Source organism: Anabrus simplex, chromosome 6 (genome assembly GCF_040414725.1).
Source record: "Anabrus simplex isolate iqAnaSimp1 chromosome 6, ASM4041472v1, whole genome shotgun sequence".
Lineage (NCBI taxonomy): Eukaryota > Metazoa > Arthropoda > Insecta > Orthoptera > Tettigoniidae > Anabrus > Anabrus simplex.
Genome location: NC_090270.1, coordinates 77,696,796 through 77,716,399, shown reverse-complemented (window position 1 = coordinate 77,716,399; position 19,604 = coordinate 77,696,796). Strand labels below are relative to the sequence as shown.

At 39.4% G+C, this 19,604-nt stretch overlaps 1 protein-coding gene across 5 annotated transcripts in view; it reads right to left on the bottom strand.

The window, feature by feature from the left end:
* The window catches only part of LOC136876133 (ATP-sensitive inward rectifier potassium channel 12), a 114,957-nt gene that overhangs the window by 17,753 nt on the left and 77,600 nt on the right, over nt 1-19,604 (bottom strand). Inside the window, exon 1 of one of the 5 annotated variants that reach the window (XM_067149830.2) lies at nt 8,509-9,486. The exons of the other annotated variants lie outside the window; for them this stretch is intronic. Within the exon in view, the coding sequence (XP_067005931.1) occupies nt 8,509-8,771 (263 nt within the window). The 5' untranslated portion in view covers nt 8,772-9,486. Of the gene's footprint in view, nt 1-8,508; nt 9,487-19,604 lie in introns of those variants that run through there. 5 annotated transcript variants of the gene reach the window in all.

Here is a 19,604-nt window from a genome sequence, read left to right as displayed (position 1 = left end):
GTAGTATCATAAGATGGAAAATATTTAATTAAGATAGGTAGAGTATTAGTATATACTATCATTCAACTCTAGAAATTGTGACACTAAATATGTTTCTATTTCAATTAATCACCACTAATCTGCATTTAGGATTGTCGCCTAGGTGGTAGATTCCCTCTCGACTGTTTACCTAGTCTTTTATTAAATGATTTCAAAGAAGTTGGTATGGTAATTTATTGAACATATCCCTAGAAAAAAAAAAAATACCAGTCACTGATTCCTCTTCCTATGAACAAGTATTCGTCCCAATTTGTCCTGAATCCAATGTTATCTTCCTCAAATCAAACTTATTTGTCTACTGCTGTAATTTCACACCATCTTTCCACCAACAGCTTAGTGAACCGCTTATTCGAGCAGCTTGTCTCTTTTCTCTGTAGCCTTCCCAGCCCAAAATTTAAAATATGCTCCCTGTTACAACACCATTCTTTTGTTGGAAATTACAAGGAACAAATTGTGCTGCTTTCCCTTGGAGCTTTTCTAGTTCTCAAATCAAGTAATCCCAGTTGTTAATGTTTCAATCGTTGCAAACACAGTACCAGTACCTATAAGGGGTGAAAGAAAAATGCAGTTCAGTAACCACTGGCAGTGAAAAAGTGGGGCAGTTAAAGTTTTCATATTTCATCCACAGTCAAATGGAGGAAAGTGAGGTACAGTAATGCAGTTTGACAATCATACTCATATTCATAAAGCAGGAATTCTCCTGGTCTGGTTGTTGGTTCAATTTTTTGTTTGTATTACTTTAGAATAACGCAATGTTGTGAGCAAAGGCCTGTTGTATTCATGCAAAAATTTAGTTATTTGGATTTTGGTAGAATTTGACGTTCCATTGATCATCAGACATAGAAACAGTGGGTTTTGCAACATAATTGTGATTTAAGACATTGTGGGGGCTCCTTTAGAGGCAGCAGAGCTCATGTAAAACATTACGTTACTGGCCCCATAGCTGCCTCGATTGACCGGTGATCGAGTATCCAGCTCATGATTACAAGTTTGCAGGTTCGATCCCTGCTGAGGTAGTGGAGTTTTGAGGGATGGTCAAAAATGTTGACACTCGTGTCACATAGTGTCACTCGACAAAATTAAATGAACTCAGCCGTGGAATCCGTTCCAGTAGAATTCCATTTTTTTGGTAGACAGCAGCACAATTGGAATTTCAAAATTGGTAGGCAGGCCGCCTAGATGGCATCACGGTAGTTGGCAAAAAAATAAGACCATAAAATAATAATAATAATAATGATTATTATTATTATTATTATTATTATTATTATTATTATTATTATTATTATCATTATTTGCCCCGTTTGAATCTGGATGAAGATTGCGATCTAGAGGACTGGATTTTATCACCGTGAGTTATACTGGAGGGGGTGAGGTGAGGGATACATCCTAAATGTCACAGGCACCGATACACTATCCACTGCGTTGGAAAAAAAGTGTTTCTAACAGAAGAAATCTGCTGTGATCTCAGGTTATTTCAGGAGTCTGACACATCTTTAGCTTTGTGGTTGACATTTATTCGGAAGAATAAAATCAATCATCGTCTGTGTTAAGGACGGAGTGGTTGCTTTCTGTTAGTTGAGCCCAGAAGAAAGATAGTCCAAGTTTCCACTTGTCACTCAACACTGTCCTCTAATAATCCGAAGTTATTGGAAAGAAGTAATCAGAAACTGGAAAATGAGGGAGTCTTACCACCTTGCTCTATATAGGCCTAGGCATGATTTTAGCACTTACGGTGAAGTGCTGATAGTCTGTTTCATTACACGTTTTATTATTGTAATCCACCCATACTATTATATCGTTGAAATGTAAAACTTTGACAGGAAATATTACACAGAAAACTACCGGGTGGGACACGTCCCACCTACAAACGCCCCCCCCCCCCCCCCCCACCCGAGAACCCATCATTTCTAACGCTTGTAGTTCCTATCCTAATTTTAATAAATGATCCCATTCCCTTTATCACATCATGTTATTATTCGATCGCATTTTTTGTTGACCCTGTACACAACGTAATAGCGATGTTTCAAACCGATTATAAGGCACGTCCTGGTTTTGGACAGCCGATACTTGAAAAGGAAATAGAATATTATTATACGGTACATAAACTCAAAAGCAGCACTTGAGAGGCCACTGTTTTAGTGTTCTGCTGAACCGCCCTGTATTCTATTACAGATCGCTGATTATTTTGACAGTGAATCTTGTGGTCCAATGAACGTTTTGAATGTCAAACTTTTATCTGACACAAAGAGTTAAAAGTTCAGCAGTGCTGGTTGCTGAACTATGAGGAATTATATGTAATTATAGTAACCGGAAGCGAGTTAGTGCATGTGTAGTTCCGGTGCTCCAGTTTTCCTCCATCTGAAACTATCAGCACGAGGGAAATGGAAAAGGGAAGCAATTAAGATGTCTATCCGTATCAAATCTACATCACTGTAACACAGAAGTCACGTGATTTCAGTTTCATTTTAAAGACTAGGATAGAATAGAGGATCCTAACATTCTGCTTTCTATTAGTCATATAAATATATAGAGTGTAACAGTGCGGTCACATTATTACAGTTTCATGATAAAGACTAGGTGGAGCAGAGGCCATGTGCCATTCTTGAAGTGGAAATCTCGTTTCTTAAATTTTCCGACTTCCTGGTGGGGAAAGGAACCCGCGTCTTCCCGGGTAAACTGAACACGACTGGGCGAGTTGGCCGTGCGGTTAGGAGCACGCAGCTATCAGCTCGCATCCGAGAGATAGTGGGTTCGAATCCCATTCCTGTCCGATCGCCGCCATAAGACCTATCTGTGTCGGTGCGACGTAAAGCAAATAGCAAAACTGAACACGCCTTTACCACCTCGGCTAGGCAGCTCCTACATAAATATATAGGGTGAGTGAAAAATGGCGTGGTGGAGTAGAAGATCAAAGCATTCTACTGTCTATCAATCACATAAATATATATACAGATGCAAATTGGATGAGTAACTTAAAGTAGTTTTGGACGTGGTGTGCGGCTCAAATACCTCGCAAAAAGACCCCACGACGTCTTAAATCAATATCTGGAAGCCCACTTTTTTTTTCTGTATCTAGAGGTCATGAAAAGTCAAGATCCGTCAGAAAGCGGATGTGGAATTTTTGCACGAATACAGTCCAAAACAGAAGTAATGGAGTGTAGTCGAATGAAGCCAGGTGATGCAGGAAATATTAGATAAGGAAATACAGTCTTAAAGGAATTAGATTGATACTGTTGCTTGGGTAAAGTAACTAACGATAGCAGAAGTAAGGAGGCCGAAAAATGCAGACTAGCACAGGCAAGGAAGGTATTTCTTACGAAAATAAATTTGCTCACTTTTAACATTGATGTAGGAATTAGAAAGATGTTTTTGAAGATTTTCGTATGGAGCGTGGCATTGCATGGGAATGAAACTTGGACGATAACTCGCTTAGAGAGGAGAATAGAAGCTTTTGAAATGTGGTGTTACAGAAGAATGCAGAAGGTGAGATGGATAGATCAAATCACGAATGAAGAGATACTGGATCGAATTGGTGAGAGGAGATAGATTCGGCTAAATTTTGACGAGAAATAGAATGATAGACACATCTTAAGACTCCCAGGACTTGTTCAGATGGTTTTTGAGGAAAGTGTAGGTGGTAGGAATGGTAGGGGTAGACCAAGGTATGAATACACAAGCAGATTAGAGCAGATGTAGGATGCAGCAGTTACGTAGAAATGAAAAGATTAGCACAGGACAGTGTGATGTGGAGTGCTGCATCAATAATACCAATATAGTGGTCCGTTATTGGACATTATAAATTTTCCATCTAACTCATTTCTGGTTGCCAGCGTTTCGCCCTCGTTGTTGGTACCTAGCACACCTACCAAGATGCTGGCTAGTGCATACCGTGGAGGCTACTTGGAACCACCGGCAGTGCCAATGCACTATGAGAGACTTTGTCTCTTTACCAAGAAATGATGCCTGTTTGGCTATCAGATGATATAGATGTTGATCCCCACAGGGACTAGGCCTACGCAGTGGCCTCCACAGTATGCACTAGCCAGCGTCTTGGTAGGTGTGCTAGGTACCAACAACGAGGGCGAAACGCTGGCAACCAGGAATGAGTTAGCTGGAAAATTTATAATGTCCAATAACGGACCACTATATTGGTATTATAAATTTATTCATTCGGGACAAATATTTCAGATTCCCTATGGGAATCAACATCTTTATCATATCGAGGTGCATCAAACCAGTCTATGGACTGATGACTCAAACAACATCAACTACTCCCTTCACTCTCACCGTCGTGCGAAAGTAGGGGAGGGGCAATCGAAATGAGACCAGACAGAACGAGCACAGATAAACTGTCAAGTCTTCAGCTCGAAGGCTGGTTGGATCCTCAAAAAAGCACTACGCTGTTATAGGGAAATCGCAAATATTGATGGTGGCGTCATAATGAGGCGTACAGGGCAAGATAAGGAGTGAGGTAATTTGCCATTGCCTTCGTCACTGGGCCAGAGTGTGCTAGGACAGCATGACTGGTTCTGCGAGAGCACCTTTTATACTGCCCAGACGTACTAGTGCTCCGAATGGCATTACTCATGATTACTCAGCTCTGCAGCTTTAGTAGTATTAGAGCCAAAAATACTGAGAATACCGTGGAAGCTACATTTTGCTCTGGCCTGTGCCAGGGGACAGATCCAAAGATAATGCATCCATCAAGGAAAAGCAACAGGTAGTCTGATAAATTATGACTGGAAAACTATATTACTATACTTTACCCCAGCTGAATCCGGATGAAAATTGCGAGTTAAAGTGTTGGTTCTTATTCCCATTGTAATTGTCCTAATCCTTCTTATAACGATCTGTGATTGCTGGATATCGTTATTCACACACCCTATATACACAGGTTCCAAATAACCCTCCCTCTTGACTAACCTCATGAATATACTTAATGTTGAAATGTTTTCTACTAGCATCATGAATAAATACGTAAGATCCAAACATTTTAAACATCCACGATATCCCCTGTTTGTGGTAAGAGGCGACTAAAAGAGGATGCTAGGAGATTTCAGCTTCACGGTTCCTCTAACTGAGTCTGGCATTATTTTCACTTAGGGGAAGGGGGGGGGGGCAAGATGGGGACGCTAAGGAAAAAGTAGTTCAGGTGCGTTATACATGTTGATAATATCTTCATAAATAGTTCCATTTTGTTGCGTCACTATCTGTTTCTCATTGTGCACTAAAATAGTTTTTGAAAAGTTAAACACAAAAACTCCACACACAAAAAATCGTCATACTACCAATGCCCCGTCTTGCCCCACATATGGGGCAAGACGGGGTGGAGGTTTCTTTGTCTCCATGGTGCTGCCACTGGCCTGGAAACTTGCATTCTTCAGTAAAAATTATACTAAAATTTGAATCTATTCCTATAACCTTGAATTATTAATATCAACGTAAAGTATTACACCATAATAAACCATCATAAGGCTCGTAGTTGGCATAATGAGCAAGAATAGAATTTTAATTCATTTTTATGGTAAAAATATATGGATTTTTAAATGACCGATTTTTTCGTGTGACCTCCTGAGAGGCCGTGTGCAGGTCTTTAAAGTCGACTCCCGTGGGCGACCTGCGCGTCGGGATGAGAGATGGAATGGATGAAGATGAATGAAACTGGGCAAGGGTGTCGAAGGAAGTTGCCGTGGACTGTCAGAAGGTACCGTCCCAGCATTTGACTGGTGTTGAAAATGGGAAACCACGGAAAACCATTTCAAGGACGCCCGACGGTGAGGCTCGAACCCACGCGTCTACCGAGTCAGCAGAGAGCTTGGCCCCATGACCCATCGCTGCGCCTTAGCCAGCATAGCCACTGCTGTCGGTAATGACTGATTTAGAACCCCACTACCCTTTGCACTCAGTATTTGGTCCCTTGGCCTATACCAGGGGGCATAATTTATAAAAATGAAATATGACTAGAAATTATATAAGTACCTATAGGGGAAATACTATTTATCCTAAAGGGCAAGATTAGGACTGGGGCAAGACGGGGACGTCCCCATCTTGCCCCAAAATCGCAAGCCATCATAATAGGATCTAGAAAAGCGCATGCCAAGTTAGAAAGCATCAACGTACCGGTTGTCAAGATCAATGAAACACCTATAGCACTGAAAGACTCTGTTAAGAACCTTGGAATAATTTTTGATAAGTATTTAAGTTGGTCAGAGCACGTAACAAAAATTTGTCAACGTGTATTCGGTTCATTACACTCACTATACAAACTGAGAGATTTTCTACCTGTCAAAACCAGGAAACTGCTCATTCAAGGACTAATACTACCAATATTTGATTATGGTGATGTAGTCTATAATAACATAAGTTGTTCACTTGGTTCTAAACTTCAACGGGCGCATAATGCCTGCATTCGATTCATTCTAAATGTTCCGCTCCATTCCCACATTAGCCCATTCCTCCATCAGCTGTCCTGGTTAAGATTATGTGATAGACGTAAATACCATGCTGTTTCTCTTCTTCACAAAATACTGCGAACAGGTAAACCACATTATCTGAGAACAGATTTCAACTACCTCTCTCCCTCAAGCAGAACACCCTCAAGGTCATCAGTACAAACCCTGCTGTCCATCCCCACTCATCACAGTAGTACGTTTAACAAGTCATTTGTACCGGGGACCATACGTTCCTGGAATTCTCTCCCGGCTGAAATTAGAGACATAAGCAACCTAAAGCTATTCAGAAGAATGTGCTGGAAATTTTACCTACACTCAGATTGATTTACTCTTAGAAGTACCCTTAAATTTTAGATTATTAAGTTAAATGAATAAAATGTCAATGTAAGGTTAGAAACATTATAGTTTATATTTTTCGAGATATAGCTCTAATAATATTAATTATTATAAATTAATTTTAAAATGTTAAAATGATTTTTATGATGCTTTACATTTCATACAAATTACATTTCACATTAACTTTAAATTATAATTAACTTATTTTTTAAGTAGTTATAATGTTCAGTATATTATGTTTATACAGGTGCATAATTATATGGTTTGGCATAATAGCAGGCTTCATAGCCTGAGCCCCGCCATGTACAGAAAGACATAAATAAATAAATAAATAAATAAATGTTATACTGAGACTAACGGAATAAAACTATCTTCATTTATTTATGAATTTCCTCCACAAGCTCAATATATATACATTAAGGTACAGTCTAATGGATAGTCTTCAAGAACAAATGTATTTCAATTCCAGCTTACCTCATCAAAGTCCAAAGGATACATATGTATAAGATCACAGGGGTTAGAAACAGTAAAAAGGCCACTCCAAGCATCCAGACAGCTCACACTGACTAGAAGTCGTACAAACTGTGTAACCTTCATCTGCCCTTCAAGATATTTCCATTTTCAGGCCAGTGGCAGCACCATGGAGACAAGGAAACCCCCACCCCGTCTTGCCCCGTGTCCCCATCTTGCCCCCCTTTCCCCTACTTGTGTCAGGCTCCTCACTTTCGTCTTTCCTATCCGACCTGCCTGGTTCTTTTCCGACCCTGACGGTATTAGGTTTGCGAGGTCTAGAAAGGTAGGGAGTTTTACAGTTTCACGTCCTTCGAAATCCTTGCCCTTCTTTTGACGATCCTTCATTCTTCGAAGGATAGGATCTCTTCTATTTTCCATTCTGATTAGTGTTAAGAGAGGATGGATGTATAGGAGCAGTACTTCCTGTTAAAACAATAATCACCACCACCATTCTAAATATTCTAAAAATGTGTTGTTCTGTGAGTTACAGATTTTATGAAATGGAGAGATGAGTAGCTCTCAATGATATTTTTTAATTAATTTATTGAACCATTTTCATTAGCAAAACAAATTGATAAAAACATAATTTAAACAAATTCATATTTTTAATTCAGTAATGTATAAGCAAATTAAACTAATATTCTGTGACTTCGCGTAGTATACGTTTCTATAGCACCATACGAAAACGCAAACCATTGTCTACGTCTTGATTTTTGAGGTTGAACTCTGAACCTGTTGTCCGAATATGTGACTAGAATTTCTTGCAAAATAAAATAATAGTTTACATTTAATTTACTTCCTTTTCGGAAACATTTTTCTTATTAATAACGTTTAACAAAATTCCAAATAGACAGAACAGAAAGTGTTCGATCACTCTAAAATCTTGTCATTTTTAGGAGTCGAATTATCTTCTGTTCAGACTATTTGGAATATGCACAACTTAATAGTTCAGATTTGGAACACGGGGCTCTTTTGTTCGGAGAATGACTATACTAAGCATAGAATTGAACATAAATTTTTAAATAAATATTTATGTGAAAAGGAAAAGGGTTTGTATCCTAATTACACCAGGAGAACATTCTTAACTCTATACCAAATCTGATTCATTTTAACTCTAAAATACTGTCATACTTTCAAAAAATAGTTAACAAAATAACTAATTTGGTACCTTCTGGATATGCTGCGATGTTTAAACTTGGAGGTGAAAGTGGACTGAAGTAATTTTTTTCCAGGAAGTAAAGGGTTTTCTTCTGTTCCTATACTCACTATAGACTCTAGTGGGGACCCCATACTGTTCCTGTGAGATTCCAGAGGGCGACGAACCCACACACCCGTGGTGGTCGTGGTGCTGCTACTGCTAGATATCGGGGACTGCTGCTCTCCGACATCGCAGCTCCTTTCCGTAGAATTGTAAGCTTCCATTTCGACCATGCAGTCTGTAGGATGTTGTAAATCTATCGCGGCAATCTCTTCAAAATTCTAATGTCTGAATAGTCTTCCACGTTCAGTGAAACTACTACGTTCTCAGAATGAAAAGCTGCTTTTTTATTTCCTTATCACACTCATTAGTTCATGTACACCTGATTTTGATGTACAAAGTAGCGTTTGCATTGATTAACTAAGGTATAAAGTAAATCTCTGAAAATAAATGTGTTTGTTACAGGTAGGTCTTCCTCTGAGAGGACTTTGGTGAAGTACGTAGGGGGATAGTTCGTCCCAACTTACGTTTAAGTTTCCAGCTACGCTTTTCAAAAAGGTGTATAGAATTTTAAACTGGAAAGGCATTCGTATTTCAAAACTTGTCAGTTTTATATAAAAAGTGTGTTTGTCTTTACAGATTACGTGGCTGGAAACTCCTTTTCAAAGTATTGAGTACTGAGCAATTTTGTTCTACAAATTCAAAACACCTTGAATGAAATATTCGTTCCGAAGTATTATTATCGGAATAGATACCTAATATCCTAAGCTACTATAGTTGTACCATATCTCTATGATATTCACTAAACGTGTGGTAGAAATTATGTGAAATGTTCTCTTATGAGATATTGAGCAATTTCTGTCCGCAAATTTTTATCAATCACGATGATGTTATCTGTTCCTTCCTGAAACTGACTCAACCCCTGGCTGTCACGACACTGACAACCGGCACACTGAACAGTCCGGCTCTAACTGATGTGCTAGACAGAGAGAAAATAACAAGTCCTTCACACATCTCAGGTTGTAGAACTAACCAATTACTAAGTGCTAACTAATACCAAGCTATGGCGCTCTTAGCAACTTGCCACCCGTAATTAGATTTGCTATCGCCAACCAAATCAGCTGATACTCTCATGTGCATCTTTTTAGATGACACGGTTAAATATTACATGCTATTACTTAAATAGAATATCTTCGAACTAGGACATAATTTTTTAAAATAAAAATAATACCGAATATGAAGTTTACTTTTAATGACAAAGAGTTGGACTCAGATGGCTTCCGTAATATTATTCCTCAAAATCCCTAAATAATAGTTTAGTATCATACGAAAAAACGAAAACCATTCTCTCTTTCTTGATTTTTGAGGGTGAAAGGTGACTAGAATTTCTTGTGAAAAGAAAAGCCCAATGCTACACTGGGGAGAAACGCTAGTAATTTCACGATTGAGAAAGCCTAAGGAGCTTAAATGGTTTTAACATTTGCAATTTATGAAATTAAATTACGGTTTCCTTTTTCATTTTTGATATAAAGGCCAAAGACAGGCGTTGATACAAGTTGAGGCACGTGCTTCCCCTAGTGCACCGTCACTAAATTGTCCTGCATAAGAGGCTTGCAGTGGTGTCTCAACGGCGCACTAGCCACTAGCATTTTGGAAAGGCGTAGGATTCCAACTGATGAGCCCACTGCTACACTGGGGTGAAACGCTGGTAATTTCACGATTGGAAAAGCCTAAAGAACTTCAATGTTTTTAAGAAAATAATAGATTACATTTAATTTATTTCGTATTTCGCAAACATTTTTCTTATTAATACATTTAAGTAGTATTCCAAATAGACAGAGCAGAACGTGTTGAACAAGTCTAACGTAACGTATGTACCGGTACCGGTACTACTAACTGCGAACAGTACGTAAACAAAATCAAATAGTTCTCCTTTGAACTGCTTGTCTATGATAAGAGTGATACTTAAACATACCTATCTTTTTTAACTTTCCGGGATTGTCAGTTGTGTAAACAGAACTTGTCTCTGACGTTTGAATGATCACGAAATGCTTATACAGTACATTTGTATGATTATAATTCAGTTTACAAGCATACAACTTTTGCGCTTATCGAAAGTTATCACTGTAACCATTCAAACATTTCTTTTACATTCACCTAAAATGTGTATAACAGTAATACAGTACTTTTAAAAGGATAAAGACGATCTATCAAAGTCACGTTTAAACAACTTGAAAAGGGTTACATTTGTTTCGGTAAAATTTATTTCGCTTAAACTACTCCGAACTCATGATTTAATTTTAGATCATGTCAATATTATTAACCTCACTTAGGCTTGAGAATATAATGGAATGATAAATAGAAGTATTCTCCGAAAAGAAAGAAGGTAGGTAAATCAGCCAAAATATATATATATTTTAAGTTCCACTATTTTATTCAGCATTACTTCTCGTGGGATCCATTTCTTAGTATGTCTAACAATTTAGGCAGTGTATTCATTTGTAAGAGACCTGGACGGACAATTTTTCCGAACTGCTTTATTTTTCTCCTTTAGTAAACACATTTATATATATCTATGACAACTGAGAACAAACCAGCTTTCTAATGGTGAAATAGTTACTGTAATCGGTTGACTGATTGCCAATATTAGCCACGACATAAAAACAAACCCACAAACTCTCTTTCTGTATAATATTAGTATAGATTAAATATATTCCGACATATGGACTTGAGAGCATCTGCCCTAAATTATTAGTTACTACTTAAACACTACAGAGAAAGCCCGTTTCCTGAAAGTTGTTCCTGGCCTATCATCCCTCTAGATTGGCCAATAAATTAACTAGACCTCAGAATAAAGTACCCCCTACCACCTACCGGTAACTCAGTGAAGGTGCTAACTGAAAGGCAACGAAAGAGAAAAGAAATCTGGAGCGGTTTCTATGCAACAGATGCTGCGCTAACGACAGAATGAAAACAAACTAATTACAACCGAAGACGCATCGTTACACGATTCGCTGTTCATGGCTTCCATCACAAAATATGCATGGCCAAATGCTTTCATGATCCGGTTATCCACTGCAAAGTATTCACAAGCTGTGCAAGAAACACCGCGGTCGATACGACATCAATAACTGTACGCAACGAATGCAATCTTTATCCAAGTTTTGAGCCTCTCTTTAGTTTTACAAGTTTTGGTATCTTATTGACCATCGGCTTCAATTATTCAACTATAAATATATGGCTGTTTCAAATTTTTGAGGACACATTCAAAACACTTCTTACAATTAATAAAATTTAGTGAAGTATTCTTATAAAACCATATTTATAGGAGGAACGTGCTCGCTTAAAGCCGGACTGTTCACTTCAGTTGTCAGTACTAAACAAATTCAGTGTCATTTAGACCAAAGTAAATCTCATCCATTTCTTCTTAACATTTAACTTGAAATTAATCCAACATTCTTCTCACCAACAGACCAACTATCAAGAATGTACGGTATTGAAAGTGAATGAAAGCCACTGAAGAAACTTGAAACTAGAAATAATATGTTACCCATGCGATATAGAGTCAAGTGACAGTAAGTGATGTGTGTGTGACCACTCGGAAACAGAGAAGCAAACAACATATCACACGACGGTCAACATTGTGATGTACTTCACGTAGCGCAAACAATTATGCTGTTTGAATAAATAATTGGATTCTAACAAGGTATTCTTAGAAAATAATATTGACAAAGACATACATTCTAGGACAAGGCTCCTGGAGTTCGAATGTAAAGAAAAATTTAAATCACAATGCCAGCGCTGTCCGCTAATAATTTATCCTAATACAAGAAACAAGTTCATGTATACGGCACAGAACATTGCTCAACACAGCACTCAGCATATAATGCTTATCATTTTTCACAGATTTCCACTTATAGGGCTCTAATGAATTCTGATGACAGCGGCTTAAGAAATATAACAGTATAACTATATTTTTCTAGCTTGTTAGTGATATGTTTAGGGATGTTTTCACTCGCTTTAAAAATCTTCCATAACCTGCTTCCAAATCCGGTGCACTCGCGACGTTAACTGATGGGCAGAAGTTTCGAATACAATGGAAGGCTGATACCCAGTAGGTAAGGGATTACATGTATCATTCAAAAGATAACAGTCTTAAGCAAATACCCACGACACATCCACACTTAATCACGTTGTAATTAAGAGGTTTGTAGATACAAGTACTTCGACGATACAGGTTGAAATTGTGTTGCTAACTCTAAAATACTACTGAACTAGATCACGGGATCTAGTCTCTCTCCGAGATTTCTCCCATAATTAAGGAAGTATAAACTTCACTTTTCTCAAACAATATTTTCGGAAAGAGAGAGTTTCTGCCATCAGTTTAAGTCCTAGAAAATACTTGAAAGGAAGTTTCTTTTTGAAAACAGAACATCGGATTCAGCTCTAGCAGAAGAGTATCTATGGTTTGAGGAATGTAAAGCAGCAAATGAAAATCCATCTGGAATGCTGACTGTTTTGGGCAAGCATAACAACTTTTATCCCAATATCTATTACTTGTTGGTTTTAATAGCCGCCCTGCCTCTTTCAACCGCTGATTGGGAAAGGACATTTCCTTCAGTGAAGAGCTTTTCGCGAAATGAATATCTAAGTTCGATTTGCTCTTATATACGCATTTGCACTACAGTTGCAGTTACAGTTGAGGAGGCTCTAGATGTAATGGCCGGCAGCAGAGGGAATAGGAGTAGAAGACTGATTTTATACGGGTGCATATTTTCGAATTAAACTGAAAATGTATTTTACATACTTAATTGGGAAATAATTGAGTAGAAGTGGTCGAATTACTTGAAAGCGAGTACTTATTCAGTAATGTTTTATTTCTAATAGTTACTTTTCATAAAATTAAATTTTCATTTGTAAGTTACTTCTTCAAATAAAATGTATTCGTTACATTTCGGTAATCGATATTAATGAAGAGTTGGTAACTTTGGAGCCGCAGCATTCCCAGCGGTATACAACCAAGGATACAACATGCACTTTTTACGTGGTCCGCCCCTCCCTTCCAGGAAGAGGAATTAAACGTTTTGTTGTTGATGATACAGTTTTTTCATTTACTCGCGGCTTTTTGTGGTTACTGGTTGAGATTTAGGTAATCGTAGGCCACCACTGTGTAAGTTCCCAGTTTCCACTTTCCACATTATTTTGAAGACCGTAATCTATCCACCCCTCTCTACTTTTTTAAATATTTACCTGATACTCTCTTGGATTTTATACCGGATAGGACACATGATAGTTTCAGTTTAATTTCTACTTCTTTATCTGTTACAGCATCACCGAAAAATGGATAAGTGAATTTTCATCATAAGCTCAAGTAGGATGTTAGCTATAAGTTATTTAAAAGATCAGCAGGACGAGGATTCAGAGGGGACATAAAAGTTCAGATATCTCTTCTACGGCTGGCTTTACACGATGATATATATTTAGAATATTACTTACAATTCTTTTGTTCTAAGCGTTTTCTTTTTCGATACAGTGGAAAATAAGGGAAATATCACTGGCGGTCGTGTGAAAATTTAAGTCCAAGAGCCGGCAACTAACTCTATGGAGAATTGCTACGGAGATGATCGCCGCGTTGTTTTATAAGCTTTGTACTCCTGTCTGTACTTTTTAATATTAACCTGACTAGGGGAGCCGTGCGAGAAATCTCGCATGTTCATAAAGTATGTGGTGGAGTAGCCCTCTGGTGAACTACTAGTGAACTAAGGAATACACAAATCAGTATATTAGACAGTCTTACTTACCACTTAATGTAATCTTTGATTTTTTTAACATTTATGGTATCCACTTGAATGGAAGCAAATGCAAGTGCATTATTATATTGACGAATGTTCTGGAAGTAATTTTTGGTTTTACTATCATTCTTTTCTTAACTGATAATTACAGAATATTATAATGACACAAAACAGGCGTCCCAGTGGCCAAAATGTGAAGTGGACAGCAATGATGGCGCGTATTTGCAACAGTATTTGCAAATCGCACACTTCGTACAATTTTAAAAACTCGTTTTTAAAAAGAAATTATCGATATTTATGAAATGAGAGTGCAATTCGTCACAGCTAATCTCTATTCTCTTTCTTTTGAATGCTCATTTGTTAAATCAAGAGCAAAAATAATGCAAAAAGTTAAACTGCAAAAGGTCATAGAGAGCCAGGAAGCGAGTTACCTGTAGTCACGAAAAGTGGCAGGGGAGAGGCATGCCCGTCTGGATATCTAGAATCTCAGCAACAACAAGAAGGATGGGAAAAATGTAATCATGCACTTGCTAAGTGATTGTCCCGCCAAAGACAGGTACAACGGATGGTATGAAATGAAATGAGATACTTTACAGACTTGAAAAATGATGGCTGCAGGTAATGACTCAGCCTATATTTTCATGCGATAATTTCACTGTTGCAATGGTCTTATTCTCAAGTTCTTAGCTATGCGGTGCATAACAACGGGGAGTCAAAGCTATGACGTTATGTGAACATTATGTTAATTATGGCTGACGTCAGTAAGGCTATTTATTTACACGTCGTTCCACTGCTCTCCCTGTTAACTTTGGTTATCGGTATCTGATAGAGCAAACAAAGCTGATCTGGCCTGAGAACTAACGATAATGCTCTAATTGCTTAAATTTTACAAGAGAGTTGAATCGTGATTTGTTACAAGGGCATGAGTCACAAGAAGCAAATTTTTGGGAAAACAAGAAAAACCTTTTATTCTGCAAGTGGTAACTAGTAAGTGATATTGTTTTAACGTATTTATTATCTAGCATCAGTTTGACCTGTAACCTTGATTTTATAAATAACAGTAAGATTAATTGCTAGTCGTTTATAACAACACCAATTTTGTAAGTACCGGTACCTTACTTTGAAGTTGTAAAGACGCGGCGGTTAAGTACTCTGAAGTTGATGTCATCACTGAGGCGTTCGCTGTTGTCAGGTACAATTCAATTAGGTTATGTGAGTGATCTTCACGAGTGCGACGGAGACTGTGAATATTTTCTGAGCATCGGAAGGGAAACGAGACGTCCAGATGCTTTTGAGGATGCCGTCTATCGCTGTATAACCTGTTAAGATTTTCAGACGGCGAAGGAGTTCAGACGGAGTGCAGTCTCCGAATTCCACGGTTCGTAAAAAGTGTTTCTATTCGAATCATTTCAGACTGTGACGTGTGGTCAATTACTGCTTGTTTGGTCATGTTGTGCGTGGGATGGAACTTAAATAGTGCCGTCACTACCGTGGATGCGAAATTAAAAAAAATAATTATTTTCACCTTTACTACATGGGCAAAAAGTTAAACAACAGTTATTTTGGAAACTGTTTCGGATTCGGAACTGTTCTATGCCGCAACATTCTGTCCCGAAATAACGGTGTTCCGTATCGTCAGCACTCCAACGGGATTGGTCTGGCAACATCCTGTTACGAAATAACAGTGTCCCTTAGCGCCTGCATTCCTGCGGGATTGGTCTGGCAACAACCTGTTCCGAAATAACAGCGTCCCGTAGCGCCTGCACTCCAGCGGGATTGGTCTGATGACATTCTGTTCTGAAATAACAGTGTTCCGTATCGCCTGCACTCCAGCGGGATTGGTCTGACGACATTCTGTTCTGAAATAACAGTGTCCCGTAGTGCCTGCACTCCAGCGGGATTGGTCTGACGACATTCTGTTCTGAAATAACAGTGTTCCGTATCGCCTGCACTCCAGCGGAATTGGTCTGACGACATTCTATTCTGAAATAACAGTGTCCCGTAGCGCCTGTACTCCAGCAGAATTGGTCTGATGACATTCTGTTCTGAAATAACAGTGTCCCATAGCGCCTGCACTCCAGCAGAATTGGTCTGACGACATTCTATTCTGAAATAACAGTGTCCCGTAGCGCCTGTACTCCAGCGGAATTGGTCTGACGACATTCTGTTCTGAAATAACAGTGTCCCGTAGCGCCTGCACTCCAGCAGAATTGGTCTGACGACATTCTGTTCTGAAATAACAGTGTTCCGTATCGCCTGCACTCCAACGGGATTGGTCTGACGACATTCTATTCTGAAATAACAGTGTCTCGTAGCGCCTGTACTCCAGCGGAATTGGTCTGACGACATTCTGTTCTGAAATAACAGTGTCCCGTAGCGCCTGTACTCCAGCGGAATTGGTCTGACGACATTCTGTTCTGAAATAACAGTGTCCCGTAGCGCCTGTACTCCAGCGGATTTGGTCTGACGACATTCTGTTCCGAAATAACAGTGTCCCGTAGTGCCTGCACTCCAGCGGAATTCGTTTGACGACATTCTGTTCTGAAATAACAGTGTCCCGTAGCGCCTGTACTCCAGCGGAATTGGTCTGACGACATTCTGTTCTGAAATAACAGTGTCCCGTAGCGCCTGCACTCCAGCGGAATTGGTCTGACGACATTCTGTTCCGAAATAACAGTGTTCCGTATCGCCTGCTCACTAGCGGGACTGGTCTAGCAACGCCACGGTTTGAGAACCTCGCAAGCACGAGTGGTGGCTGTTCCCACTAGGAGAGAACGTACGTGCTAGTTATCGATATTATTTGAAATTCCAGTAGTCACTGGTTGCAATGAACAGCAGTGGATACTAAGCGACCAGAGAAGGGAACCCGTGAAATATGAAAGAGGCACGTGTCTTCGTCAGCAATTGAACAGATTGCGAATTCGCAGTAAGTATCCATGACATGACACATTAGTTATTAATCTTCGTTCCTTTTAATTTTCACTGCGTTTAACCACGTGCATCTTCAACTACCACTATTTTTTAGCGCGGTTTACGGCTTTTTTGTGTTGTGCTATCTACAACAATGTGTAAATTTCTAGTGTTAGAAATCCTAACAATTAGTTTAAATGTATAAACACCGTCATATGAGTAAAGTAACTATGTGAAAGGCTTGTCACTTAATGCAGATTTATTAGTCCTCAGATTTAGCTTCGCCTAGCAAGTCTCTTTGTCATCACGTCATCAGCTAACTGTTCGCTCTGAATTCTTGCGATCGTACTCATATTGCTCCTAGAACACTCTGGATAAAGCTAAGTTTACTTTGTTTAGACTCAACTACCCTAAAGCGCATCCAATTAAAACAAAGCATATGGCTCGCAATGAGGAAGCAATTTTGGAATTAGCAAACACGAACACGAGGTTTGTTGATATTTTCTGATTTCCCCACCTCCTAAACCTAGGACTGTTATTTTGGAACTCTTATTTGGAGCATAGTACTTCCCCAGAACAGGAACAACCGGAACTGTTCCACAAAGGAACATCTTCGCCCATCTTCAACTTCTACCACGTGTTTGTCTACGTCTAACCTACCTCGCTCTCCTCTCCGACGCAACGCGCATGCGCTGTGGTGAGAAGAGGTCAGTCTTGTATGAGTTGGCGCTCTAAATTGTCATGTGTATTTGTATTCGTCATGTTCACGAAACAGGAACAACGAAGTTGGGAGAAAATTCAATGTACTCTTGGCCGCACAGCAAGGCAATGCCATGAAGGTCTTTGTGAGGCATGTGCGGAAACAGCATTACCAAACAGAACAGTGGCGAGGTGGGTTAGAGCTTTCAGTGAGGGACGTGAAAGAGTAATAGGCGTAGATCGTTCGGGCCAGTGAAGAGGAAGAGCAGGCTTTTGTCGCGCTATTAGACATTGACATCAGACGATTTATGAGTTAGGTCAGGAGGCGGGATTATCGCACACGACTATGCTGCGTATTCTAAAGAAGTGCCCGAAATTGCGGAAAATTGCATCGAGAGTTGATGGAAGTGTAAACGTACGGTACGACGACAGTCAAACTCTGAAGCGCTTTCTTATGCCGTATTATTTCTCTTGATGAGATATGGGCGAGATCGTAAGAACCTGAACTTAAATGACCAATTCGGTGAGTGGGATCATTACGGGTCACCGCGAAAAACAAACGTTCGTCGAACCCCTACTAATGTGAAAGTTATGGTGATTCTTGTCTACGATTGCGATGGTACCATCCTAACATATGGCGTACCACAAGGACAGACTGTTAACGTACAGTATTTCCGTGATACTGTATTTTGGAGTATAACCTGAGATGAGCGTTGCGAAGGAAGTGGCAACACTTCTTGCAGAACCCTCCCATCATGTCGCACGATAATGTGCGACCATGTCGCACGATAATGCGCGGACACATGTGGCACACCCTGTAGCCGATTTGCAAGGTCACTGGGGTTCGGAAATGCTTTTCAGTGCACCATATACACTGTGATTATGATTTGATCCCATAGACGAAGGAGCCACTTCGTGGCATTCGCTTCCGGAATGTTCCCGAGATTCTACAGATTCGCTCCGTCAGAGATGCTCCTACAGGGACTCTACGACTTCCACAATACAGACAACGAGTTGTAGACAATGCTGATGACTACACTGAAGGACTAGACATTTCACACAGGTATCACTTTTGTTTTAGTAGTAAATAATCGGTTGCCATAAGTAAAATTCCAACCCTAGTACTTATCGGCAGCTAGAGCGGAGAGAAAAGAAGACTTCATTAGGAAAAGTTCTAGATTTCAAGTTCCTAAGTATAAACAGAAAGAAGCATATATGTTCATATATTTCTAAATATTTTAGTGTGATTTGATATAATCTAATGATGTTCTTTCAAGAACGAAGCATGTTTTAATCAAGCTGTTTCATTCTTCACGTAGCTTTCAAATCTAGTTTCGGATGACTGAGGTAAGGTAAGGGTGTGTTCTGCCCGAAGGCAGGTCTGAACCTCCGCAGAGGTGTGCCTGAGCCGGAGTTTACGTACGGTAGGGTGGCCAGTTCCTTTCCGCTCCTCCATTCCCTTACCCCCTACCAACAGCACGTGACAATCCAGCGGCTTCTCGACCACGCCCAATGTTGCTTAACTTCGGAGATCTCACGGGATCCGGTGTTTCAACACGGCTACGGCCGCTGGCCGGACGACTGAAGAACCTAATATTTATAAATTAACCGAGTCTAAACTGAAAAGAGATGGGTTCAAATATTATAAATTATGGGTTAATAACT